Genomic DNA, 12549 nt, shown 5'->3' on the forward strand with positions numbered 1-12549 from the left:
TGAGGTGAACTCAGGAGAACTTAAAATATTCTCAGTCAACAGGCAAAGTTGGGAGCAGATAAAGGCAAAAAATGCAAATTGGGGAGCTACATGACAGCTTTAAATTGGCAGCAGCAGCTCTGAAAAAAAAGGAACTGGAGATGATTTTAAACAGCTCTGGAGAGATCTTGGCACAAACATGGGAGGCAGCTGAAAACAAGCAAGGAGTTCACACAGAATCATGGAACCCTAGAATAGTTTGGGTTGGAAAGGGCCTTAAAGACCATCCAGTCCCACCCCTGCATGGGCAGGGACACCTCCCACCAGCCCAGGTTGCTCCAAGCCCCATCCAACCTGCCCTTCAACACTGCCAGGGATGGGGCAGCCACAGCTTCCCTGGGCAACCTGGGCCAGGCTCTCACCACCCTCACAGGGAAGAATTTCCTCCTCATGTCTCACCTCAATCTCCCTCTTCCAGTTTTCATCCATTCCTCCTTGTCCCTGGTATGGGGAATAATGTCCTGGGTGCCACAGTCTAACTTGGAATAGTGTGTGACACAGCAGGACAGGGACTGTGAGAGAGACTCTAACAGTTCAGAGAAGGTAAAACTATGATTGAGGGCCTGGAAAATCTCCCAGGAAGAGGTGCTGAATAACTGAGGTTATTTTAGGAAGCAGATGAATGGGAGAAAAAAAAGAAAGGCTAGGAAACACTGAATGTCCCAGGGAAAGTAGGTTAGGAGTGTCTGGAGTGTCTGGTGCTGCTTGAGCAGAGAAGCACAGGGTCCTCCAGCCCTGGTGGGGATGGGCTCACCATGCTCCATGTCTTGGGAGCTTCAGCCAAGGCTTCTCCAGTCTGTCAGGCTGTCACCTGCCCCACACAGACCTCTCAGATCTGATGCTGCGTGGCCATGGCTCCCAAACTTGTCAGCTGGACTTTTTTTAAAGACGCTGACAACTGTTCACTGCCGCAATCCTGCTTGCTGCTCTCATCACAATGTCCCCCCTGTTGTCCATGGCAACCTTCATCAGGTGCCCACAGTGACAAAGGGAGCAGACCTGGCTGACCTGTGCAACCAGAGCCACCCCACCCCAGGAGGTCCTGCAGCTGTTCCCAGAGCAGGATGGGAGAACATCCAGCTTTCATAGAATCACAGAACCATGGAATGGTTTGGGTTGGAAGGGACCTTCAAGATCATCTAGATCCAACCCCCTGCATGGGCAGGGACACCTCCCACCAGCCCAGGCTGCTCCAAGCCCCATCCAACCTGCCCTTCAACACTGCCAGGGATGGGGCAGCCACAGCTTCCCTGGGCAACCTGGGCCAGGCTCTCACCACCCTCACAGGGAAGAATTTCCTCCTCATGTCTTTCACAGGGCAGTACAACACTGTGGGAGTTCCACACACATTGGACATTCCTCTGCTTTCTGGCTGTTACCTACTGGTTTTAGTTTTCACACCAAACAATAAACTCATAGAATCACAGAATCATTTTGGCTGGAAAACACCTTGAAGATCACCCAGCCCAACCCTTCCCCAGCCCTGCCCAGGCCACCCCTGCCCCACGTCCCTCAGCACCATCTCCAGGGCTTGGAAACCCCTCCAGGGATGGGGACTCCCCCCTGCCCTGGGCAGCCTGGGCCAGGCCCTGACAACCCTTGCCAGGGAGAAACTGTTCCCAAGCTCCAACCTCAGCCTCCCCTGGCACAACTTGAGGCCGGTTCCTCTGCTCCTGTCACTTGTTCCTGGGGAGCAGAGCCCGACCCCCCTGGCTCCAACCTCCTCTCAGGCAGCTGCAGAGCCAGCAGGTCTCCCCTCACCTCCTTGTCTCCAGGCTGGACACCCCCAGCTCCCTCAGCTGCTCCTGCTCAGCCTGGGAGATTCAGCACAACAGCTCATGGGACGTACCAAAGAGCAAGTCCAGCACCTTGTCTCACCTGAGGACATTCTCACCCTCCTCCTGTCATCTCCAAGCAGTCACTTTGCTTCAGGTGCCTCATGCACCTGGTCCATGTTTATGCAAACAACACACGTGGTGTATTTAGCAGTAAATTGTCACGTTGGAGAGCATGCAGAGCAGAAGATTCAAATGCCAACTCATCCCAAATGTCACTGGTCTCTGGGTTTTGTAGGAGGAGAGCCAGGCCTTATGTTCTCAGATCCAGCTTCTACCTCCTGGAGAACAGCCCTTCCCACCGCTGTGTTCTCTGCACCTTCTGGCCACTTCTAATTTATATTCTTATTGATCCACACATGAATCAGTATCAATTTAGCTTCTTGACTAGTTTCTGGGGGAAAAGGAAGGTGCAGCCTATAGCAGCAAAACCTCCAAAGGAGCTTTTCAGGGCTCTGCCAGGGGCCTGCAGACACCCCAGGGCTTTGGAAGAGCTGGTGCTCTCAGGGGAACTTGGTGCTCTGAATGACAGGGGAGAAAGTGGGATGAAAAGCTTTATTCTAAAAAAAAAAAAAATCCCAAACCAAGAGGAACTGTTGTTTCCTAGGTGATCCAACAAAATCTGGTGCTATGCATAAAATGTGCATCTGGTTTCCTGAGGCAAAAAAAAAAAAAAAACAACCTTGAAAATTTCCTTTGAAAAACCAAGAGCACAACAATGCTCAGAAAAGGTGTATTTTTCCCTGGGCAGAAATAACCTGCTGCTCCCCACACCTACTGAGGGAAATCAAGCACATCCAACTCCCATCAGCAAGGCTTCAAAGCCTCTTCACAGACCTTCTATAAAAAGAGGGAGCCAAGATTTGGTCCAAACACACTCACCCATTATTATTCATCTCAAGCTGTCAAAACCAAGGCCCCACACACTCAAGCTGAAGGAAACTTCCCCAGTAGTTATCAATGCTTCAAGAGCAGCTCCCTGGCTGGTGAGAACTGGTATCACCTCACTAGAACAATGTCAGTCATCAGCTAAAAATAACCTGCCTCCAAGAATTTGATGGTTGGTAAAGATTTTACAGGTTGTAAGATCTGTTCTGTACATAAATATTTAAATCCATGAGCTCCCGGGTTAACTCGTGTCTGTTCAAGTTATCAATGGAATTTATTTTCTTTCCAAGGAAAGAAGTGTATCAGTCTGCAATTATCTGAACATTTTGAGGAGCAGACCCCTAACATTGCTGAGTCCAGTCAAGAACTACTTCACAGGTGATGTGGTGATTGGGAACCTTCCTGAACACCTCAAAGTCTGAGACTGCTCCAGAGATGGAACAGTCACCTCCACTCCACAAAGTGCCCTCTCCTTACCAGTAACACAGAGTCAGTACCACAGAATCCAGACTGGTTTGGGTTGGAAGGGATCTTAAAGCTCACCCAGTCCCAACCCCCTGCATGGGCAGGGACACCTCCCACCAGCCCAGGCTGCTCCAAGCCCCATCCAACCTGCCCTTCAACACTGCCAGGGATGGAGCACCCACAGCTGCCCTGGGCAACGTGGACCAGGGTCTCACCACCCTCACAGGGAAGAATTCCCTCCTCATGTCTCACCTTAATCTCCCTCTCCCAGTTTCCATCCATCCCCCTCATCCCATCCTTCCCTGCCCTTGTCCCAAGTCCCTCCCCAGCTTTCCTGGAGCCCCTTCAGGCACTGGAAGCTGCTCTAAGGTCTCCCTGGAGCCTTCTCTTCTCCAGGCTGAACACCCCAACTCTCCCAGCCTGGCTCCAGAGCAGAGCTGCTCCAGCCCTGGGATCATCTCTGGGGCCTCCTCTGGCCTCTCTCTAGGAGCTCCATGGCCTTCTTATGTTTGGGGCTCCAGAACTAGACCCAGTTCTCCAGGTGGGGTCTCATGAGAGCAGAGAAGTGGGAAAATCACCTCTATTGACCTGCTGGCCACACTTCTCTGGCCCATGGCTCTGTGTGCACGTCCCTCTTGGTGGCTGCAGGTCAGCTTGTCCTACCTTAGCCCCACTGTCTCTGTGCCTGCATATCCACCTGCCATGCTCAGGTGTGTGTTTACTGACCATTTCCAAAGCCAGGCACTGGTATCCCTGACTAAGCAGGCAAGGAGCTGAACAAGCCTGACCTCTCTGATAGGAAGAGCAACCAACAATTTAACCTTTAAGTAAGAACAAGGAAGTTCCAAAATCACCGAAAGAACAGAAGGCTGCAAATCTATAACCTTGCAGCCTCTGCAATATTTTCTGATTGCAGCTGAGCTGATTTTTTTAAGCACCCATGAGAAGATGAAGCTTTTTTTCCCCTCTGAAAGCATCAGAAATAACCTCTTAGGCTCAGGAAAGAACCCACGTTAGGACAGGTAACACCTCTTCCATCTCCAGCCTGATGCTCCTGTTGAAGTGCTGGGACACTGATACAACCAAGCCCAGCAGAAAAGAGATTTTTCCAGCAAGTAACCACAGCAACAGGACCTACAGCAACAGGACCTGCTTGTTTGCTCCAGGATTTCTTCATACACCATGAACAGGAAGGAACTGCTCAGACACTTGCCCAGAGGCAGGAGCTCTGTGCTTCCCATTACCCAAGGGGATAAGGGATGGATCTGTGGGTCAGAAAGCTGCTTCCCCCTGGGCTTGCACAGGAGATTGTCCTTCAAGGATGAACCAGGAGCAACTGAGAGAAACATAAGGACTTAAAAGCTTAAAAGTTGCATAACAGGGAGCAAAATTCAACTCCCACCCCAGGTACACATGGATTATACACCCCCTGCAGCCTGAGTAACTCCCCTCACCACCATTCCATCCCCATCCAGACCAGCAAATTCCCACAATCACATCTTTCAGAAGTCACTATTGTGTTTTTACAATGATTCCAGCTTAGCTACAAACAGCAGCAATTTAGAAATAGCCCATTCAATTAATTTGAGGAGGAATCCTTTCATTTTCAGCCCAGGGGGAATCCTCCTCTCTCTGTCCCCAGCACAGGTTCCACCCAAACTGCTGCAAGGTTGTGAAGAGGAGGTTCAGATCCAGGTTCACTCCATTCTCCTTCAGTCCTTACATTATAAACCAACATTCACTCCAACTGCTCAGTCACTGAGGGACCCACACACCAGGAATCACAGGATCACAGAATGTCAGGGGTTGGAAGGAACCTCCAAAGATCACCAAGTCCAACCTCCCTGCCAGAGCAGGACCCAAACTAGGGCAGGGCACTCAGAAAGGCATCCAGACAGGTCTGGAAAGTCTCCAGAGAAGGAGACTCCACAACCTCTCTGGGCAGCCTGTCCCAGGGCTCTGTCACCCTCACAGCAAAGAAGTTCTTCCTCGTGTTGAGGTGGAACTTCCTGGGCTCCAGCTGGAATCCATTGCCCCTCGTCCTGTCCCAGGGCACAAGTGACAAGAGCTTGTCCTGCCTTCTTGATGCCTGAACAGCCCCAGGTCTCTCAGCCTTTCCTCATCAGGCAGATGTTCCAGGCCCTTCATCATCCTTGGAGCCTCCCTTGGACTCTTTCCAGTAGATCCCTGTCCCTGTGGAACTGGGGAGCCCAGAACTGGACACAAGAACATATTAAAAGCCAGGAAATGCTCCCCTGAATGATTTTGCTTTGGAAAGCAATGAAATTTCTAATTTTACACACAGAAATCACTGCTGCATAAACAATCCAACTCACCAGCCAAGAACTTTTGTCATAAAGTGAGATTTGATGCTGTAAAATGAATGTGGCTGTTACTGGTAAAGTTAATATTTGCAGAATCATAAACACTAATCACACACGTGCTTCACTCCTGGCAAGTGGGGACCAACTGCAACAGCACATTTTTAGAAATAAAAAGAATATACAGCTTCTTAAAAACACTGGAACTTCAGCAGCCCTGGCCTGCCATTGACATTGGGTTTGTCTGTTGGCTTTTTAAAATTCAGAATATCTTCTCCTGACAGACATTTCAAAGCAGCATCACTTAGATCATGAGGAACGACTCAAAGACTTATGCAAGCATATTTTTCTCATGAGTTTTTTTAAACTTTCCAGCCCACTTCCCAAAAAAACCCCATTCTGCCATGAAAAAAAAGTCAGACCCAAGCCTGTTACACAGAATGAAGTGGATTGATTCATGCCTCTGACATGAAGAGGCCCCTCAAACCAAGAACCCATTGGAGCAAGAGGCTCCGAGTTCTCAAAAAGCACCCACAGTGCTCACAGAACCCCAGAGTTGTCAGAGCTGGAAGGGACCCCTAGAGATCATCAAGTCCAACCCCCTGCTAAAGCAGGATCAGCCAGAGCACATCACCCAGGACTGCATCCAGGTGGGTTTGGAATGTCACCAGAGAAGGGGACTGCACAAACCCCCTGACAGTCTGTCCCAGGGCTCTGTCACCCTCACTGTACAGAAGTTTTTCCTTCTATTTCCATGTCACTTCCCATGTTCCAGCTTGTGCCCATTGCCCCTTGTCCTGTCACTGGGAACTACTGAGCAGAGTCTGGCCCCATCCTCCCTGCACCCACCTTAGATACTTACAGGCATTGATGAGGTCTCCCCTCAGCCTTCTCTTCTCCAGGCTAAAGAGTCCCAGCTGTCTCAGCCTGCTCCTTGCAACAGGACAGCTTTGACCTGGAGTCCTCTTCTCTGGAGACTTTCAAGACCCATCTGGACATGTTTCTGTGTGACCTGCCCCAGGTGACCCTGCTCTAGGACTCCGTGATCTCTAGAAGTCCCTTCCAACCCTGAACATTCCTTCATTTTGCTTCTACAAAAGCACCTCCAGGATTCCCTCCTTGCCTTTGGCTTCCCAAGATTTCACCTCGACTGGAAGAACCTTCCCCCCAGCCCACGTTCCTGCAGACCATGCAGGTGCAGGTACCTTGCGGACGTGGCAGGAGAAGAGGACATTCATGTACTTGTCTTTCCGTTTCAGCTCGTTGGCAACAGGGATGAAGGAGCCCGTGGTCTGGGGGTTGTCTGGTTTCTGGAAGAGCAAGGACAGGCACATAACTCTTCTGCTCACTGAAGAAAGGAATTGTGTTATGTCACCACAGGCCAAAGAGAACTGCAGCTCCACCACCACGTCCCAAGGCTTCCTCCAGCCCCTGCCTCCTGGAAGAGCAGCAGAGCCTCTGGAGTTTGAGAAGCTTCCTGAAAAGAAAAAGCCTTAACAAAACAAAATGCTGGAAGGAAGGATGGGGTCCCAGGAAGGAAGGGTGGGGTCCCAGGAAGGAAGGATGGGGTCCCAGGAAGGAAGGGTGGGGTCCCAGGAAGGAAGGATGGGGTCCCAGGAAGGAAGGATGGGGTCCCAGGAATGGAACTCGCCTAGAGAGGATTCCTTTGTTCTTTTTCCATTTTAGGCTACTTCTCAACATCCCATTAGAATTAGAATTTTGGTTTCACATTAATTTCTTTCCAAGCTTTGGGCATTTGAAGAGCCAGCTGATGGCAACTACTCATTAGCTTTTCATGCTGCTTGTGATGTTCAAGCTGGGTTTAGTACTCAGAAAAAATCACTCCCAGTGCAGTAGAAGTCAAAGACTCTGAAGGGATATAAACCCATTCCTAGAGGAAATTTCAAAGCACGTCTCCCTCCCTAGAAACCAATAGTCACTTCTTCAAACTGCCACCCTTTTCAAAATCAAAATCATCCTGGTTGGAAGGGACCTTGGAGATCATCAAGTCCAACCATAACCTACATCCACCAACCATAACCTAATCTACCCATTCAGTGCTTAACTCATGTCCCTCAGCTCCACATCTGTGTTTCTTTTCAACACTTCCAGGGATGGTAACTCCACCACCTCCCTGGGCAGCCTGTTCCAGTGTCCAACCACTCTTTGGGTGAAGAAATTCTTTCTAATATCCAGTCTAAACCTCCCCTGGTGCAACTTTAGGCCATTTCCTCTCATCCTGTCATTATTCACTATGGAGAAGAGCCCAAGTCCCACCTCCTCACAACCTTCTTTCAGGTAGTTGCAGAGAGCAATGAGGTCTCCCCTCAGCCTCCTCTTCTTCAAACTAAATAATCCCAGTTCCCTCAGCCTCCCCTCACAGGACTTGTTCTCCAGACCTTTCACCAGCTTGGTAGCTCTTCTCTTTCAGCACCCCAAGCCCCAGCCATGCACAGATCACTCTCCTGCTACTCACCAGTGCGATGTAATTCCCCTCCCATGCTCTTTGGAGGCCAATATCGGCTCTGTGACCCTTCAGCACCTCCATGGCAGCAACCTTGGCCCTCAGTTGAGGTAGGACTTCTGGTGGGACGCTCCGGATGAGTTCACCTGCTCTCCACCTGCCACAAAACACCTGAGTCAGTTCCACAGTCCGTACCACACACGGTGAGGGTCAGCACAACAAGGACACCCCGAGACCAGAAATGTACAACTGGCATTTATCTTGATGGGCAACTCGAACCTGAGAGCTTTACCAGTGGTTCCTCTGGCACACAGAATTCTCTGATCTGCAGCCTTGGTGATAACTTCAGCAATAGCTTCAGACTTACTTCTCCTCACAAGGTCACCAGTGCTTTGTGGGAGAGCAGGATGTGATCCCTGCCATGCTGGGTGGTGAGATGGTGTGGGGGCCTGACTGTGGATAAACCCAAAGCCTCTTAGACAATGGGGAATGGATTAAAACTGGAAGAGGGAGATTGAGGTGAGACATGAGGAGGAAATTCTTCCCTGTGAGGGTGGTGAGAGCCTGGCCCAGGTTGCCCAGGGAAGCTGTGGCTGCCCCATCCCTGGCAGTGTTGAAGGGCAGGTTGGATGGGGCTTGGAGCAGCCTGGGCTGGTGGGAGGTGTCCCTGCCCATGCAGGGGGTGGGACTGGGTGAGCTTTAAGGTCCATTCCAACCCAAACCATTCCATGATTCTAAGAAGAGTAAGTCCTGTTGCATTCACAAAGTTGGAAACATCAGTTATCATTTTAAAGGCACACATCACCCCTAACACCTCTGGCTGGTGTGTTCCCCATCCTGTGCTCCAAACTCAACTACTGCCATGTCTGTTTGCAAGGAAGTTTTTGCAAGCCCAGATTTCGGCTCCTTTAGAACATCATTCTCCTTTACCAGCTGAATTTGGCCCTACAATTGAAACCCAATCAACCGTCACACGGAACAGGGCAGGGTAGCCCATCCCTTCCTCCACACCACACTCCAGCCTCCAGCAGCAACACCAGCTCTCCAGAATTAATGCCATGAAAAGTCTTTTAGCAACGAAAATGTTGAAGTTACAGTAATTGAGCTTATTAAGAAAGCAGGACTCTCTGCCCAGACAGGTTGTGGATGAGTTTCAAGAGACAGCTGGGGAAAAAAAACAACCAAGGCCAACTTGGTCTAGTGGTGGTAGTAATCCTCCTCAAGCAGATGGTTGGACTGGAGGTCTCAAGAGGCCCTTCCCAGCCAACATTTCCTCTCCAGTTTTCAAATCGGAATTCTAACTTCTTTGTCTACAGCTGACCAGAAAAAAACCCCTAGATATTAGACATGAGATTTTAGATATTAAGAGGTTGTAAATAAAGGAATAAAACAACTCTTCTGCACATAGAACACGGGTGGGTAGTAGAACGTTCCTCTCTTGCAGATTGTGTGTAGTACAAGGAGCCTTGATGAAGTGGAAAATACTCCTTTTCTCCCCCCATCACCTAACAGCAGCTGCTCTCTTCTTTTGAAACCAACCAGAAAAGGGCCAAGGCAGCACCACAATGTCCATCCTGACCACACCCTTGAAAACAGAAAAATTATTTGTCTAATCAGGGGTACCAAAAGCCACTGTCACCTTCACCTATGACATCCAGTCACCCACGCCATCCAGTTCATGTTCTGCAGTCATTTCTCCAACACCTACGGGCCAAGCAGGAGCTGTTCCCTCCTCTAGGTGAGGCTGAGGAGACCAGAGGTCTCCAGGTACCTGTGGTAAATGGTCTGGAGGGCCTCTTCGAAGCGGCGCAGCACTCTGGGCGGGGTGGGCCACTGCACGTGCCGCCCGTAGTCCCTCAGCTGCCGGACGTTGTGGAAGCGCCGGGCGACCTCGCGGATGTAGGACTTGACCTTGTGGCGCCGGTAATACCTGAGGATGGTGAGGGCAGCCTTGGTCCTCTTGTAGCGCAGGCGGGCCAGGGTGCCCCTCCAGACCTGGGGGGCAGTGCAGAAGATGGTTTTAGCAATACCAAGCAGGATGTTATTTGTTACTGCTCTACTCCTGTGCTGCTAAAATACAGACAGTGATGTGACCAGTTCTGGAGCCCCCGACATCAGATGGACGTGGAGCTCCTGGAGAGAGGCCAGAGGAGGCCACAGAGATGATGGGAGGGCTGGAGCAGCTCTGCTCTGGAGCCCGGCTGGGAGAGTTGGGGTGTTCAGCCTGGAGAAGAGAAGGCTCCAGGGAGACCTTAGAGCAGCTTCCAGTGCCTGAAGGGGCTCCAGGAAAGCTGGGGAGGGGCTTGGGACAAGGGCAGGGAGGGAGAGGATGAGGGGGAATGGGAAGAGGGAGATTTTGGTTGGACATGAGGAGGAAATTCTTTGCTGTGAGGGTGGTGAGAGCCTGGCCCAGGTTGCCCAGGGAAGCTGTGGCTGCCCCATCCCTGGCAGTGTTGAAGGGCAGGTTGGATGGGGCTTGGAGCAGCCTGGGCTGGTGGGAGGTGTCCCTGCCCATGCAGGGGGTGGGACTGGATGATCTTTAAGGTCCTTTCGAACCCAAATCATTCTATCAAATGCTTCTATGAACTGGATTACCTCATCCCTAGGAAGGACCTACCCAACAGCCACAGTGGCAGCACCTCCAAAAAGTAAGGAGAAAGGCAAAGAGAAGAATAAATGTTTCCAAGGAATAGGGTACAAATATTTTTTGGTATTGTTGTGGGGTTTTTTGCTCAGTGTTTTTTTTAACCACAGGGCTTGTTTCTACATCAAGTGATTCATCAGCAGTGCTGGATGCCAAGGCAAGCTGACTGCCTGATGGTCTCACAGTAGCTTCCAGAAACACGGACCCTTCAGACTACAGACAAAAGCAGGTTGTCAAAGCAACCATCTCCGTGTTCAGCAGCCACTTTGTGCACTCTGCATTTGGTAGCTGTGAGCAAGGGGTCATCCAGAGGACACATGAGGATGCTGGAGTGTTCCCTACAAACACACATCACTCATAGGAGAGCATCAAGGAGTCCCACCTCTCTTCAGAAAAATCCAGACTGGTTAGGGTTGGAAGGGAACTTAAAGATCATCTAGATCCAACCCCCTGCATGGGCAGGGACACCTCCCACCAGCCCAGGCTGCTCCAAGCCCCATCCAACCTGCCCTCCAACACTGCCAGGGATGGGGCAGCCACAGCTTCCCTGGGCAACCTGGGCCAGGCTCTCACCACCCTCACAGGGAAGAATTTCCTCCTCATGTCTCACCTCAATCTCTCCCCTTCCAGTTTTTATCCATCCCCCTCATCCCATCCCTCCCTGCCCTTGTCCCAAGTCCCTCCCCGCCTTTCCTGGAGCCCCTTCAGGCACTGGAAGGCATTCTGTTGTCTCCCCAGAGCTTTTCCTCTCCAGGCTGAATTGCAGTGCCTCTTATCATTCCTTCTACAGGCAACAACAAACCACTTCCTTTGCCACTTTTCATTTCTTGTTAACCCATCGAAGTGAGACTGAAGACAACTCTGTCCTCATCTGACCTCCTGAGATTGCCCTGATACCTTCTGATTCTCCAGCCAGCTTCAACCCAACTTGACAGAGGAACAGGAGACTCCAAGAAGCAAGTCCATGTATCTTGCAGGAAAAATCAACCAGAGGGTAGAACAAGCCTCTGATCAGAGTGACAGTGCTGGAAATGCTTCAGAATGAGCTCAAGAACCATCTGCCTCCTTTGATCTCCAAACCCCAACCAGCACATGTGAAGCTCCCAGCCAGGCACAGCCACACAAGGCTGCATGCCAAGCCAAACAGGTAGGGGACACCAGAAGGATCTGGCAGAGTTTCAGGGGGATGAAAAGGTGGAGATGTGTGCAGGACACAGGGAAGGACATGAGGAAGACTGGAGAACACTGGCACTGAAGTGCTCACAAGAAGAAACCTGATGGCCATCATTGTGGGGTTGGATCTAGATGATCTTTAAGGTCCCTTCCAACCCAAACCAGTCTATGATTCAATGATTCCAAGTGTAGAATTTCCCGTTTAAAAAAAAAAAAGGGAAGAAAGGAAGAAAGGAAAACACACCCAGGGCCCCTGCAGAGCACAGGGCAAAGCAGGGTGGGCCCAGAGTGCAGGGATCACCTCTTCTGGAGTTCTTGCACAGAAAAAGGATCATCTAGATTTGACCCAGATGCTGCAATCTCTGTGAAGGCAGAAGGAACCTCATGCAGCACGGGATGGAAACATCTGAGCAAGCAAACAAAGGCCCAGAATTCAGCAAAACAAACTGAGCTCCACTAAATGAAACCTCAGTGTTACATTTTTGAGCAGTTCTAGAACTAAACCTTGCAAACCTCTTTCATGGTTGCTCAGCTCCCCCCGCCTCCCTCGCACCCGCCTCAGCTGCTTCATGATCAGCATTTCATGCTGCCCCAGCACAAGCTGCCCTCCAGGCACCCCAACTGCAAAGAAGAAAACAAAACCTTGCTAGAAATTCACACAGGCATGAACCTCCCTGCACAGCTTTAATGGGTCTCAAACAGGAGAGGTTATGAAATACT

General features: G+C 50.6%; 1 protein-coding gene across 3 annotated transcripts in view; it reads right to left on the reverse strand.

The window, feature by feature from the left end:
• Positions 1–12549, reverse strand: part of MYO1D (myosin ID) — a 150714-nt gene that overhangs the window by 57924 nt on the left and 80241 nt on the right. For all 3 annotated transcript variants that reach the window (XM_051640307.1, XM_051640305.1, XM_051640306.1), the window contains exons 17-19: positions 9784–10007; positions 8025–8169; positions 6754–6858 (exon numbers count right to left, since the gene is read on the reverse strand). In XM_051640307.1, the coding sequence (XP_051496267.1) occupies positions 6754–6858; positions 8025–8169; positions 9784–10007 (474 nt within the window). The remainder of the gene's footprint in view (positions 1–6753; positions 6859–8024; positions 8170–9783; positions 10008–12549) is intronic.

Source organism: Apus apus, chromosome 25, assembly GCF_020740795.1.
Source record: "Apus apus isolate bApuApu2 chromosome 25, bApuApu2.pri.cur, whole genome shotgun sequence".
In the NCBI taxonomy this organism is placed as follows: domain Eukaryota; kingdom Metazoa; phylum Chordata; class Aves; order Apodiformes; family Apodidae; genus Apus; species Apus apus.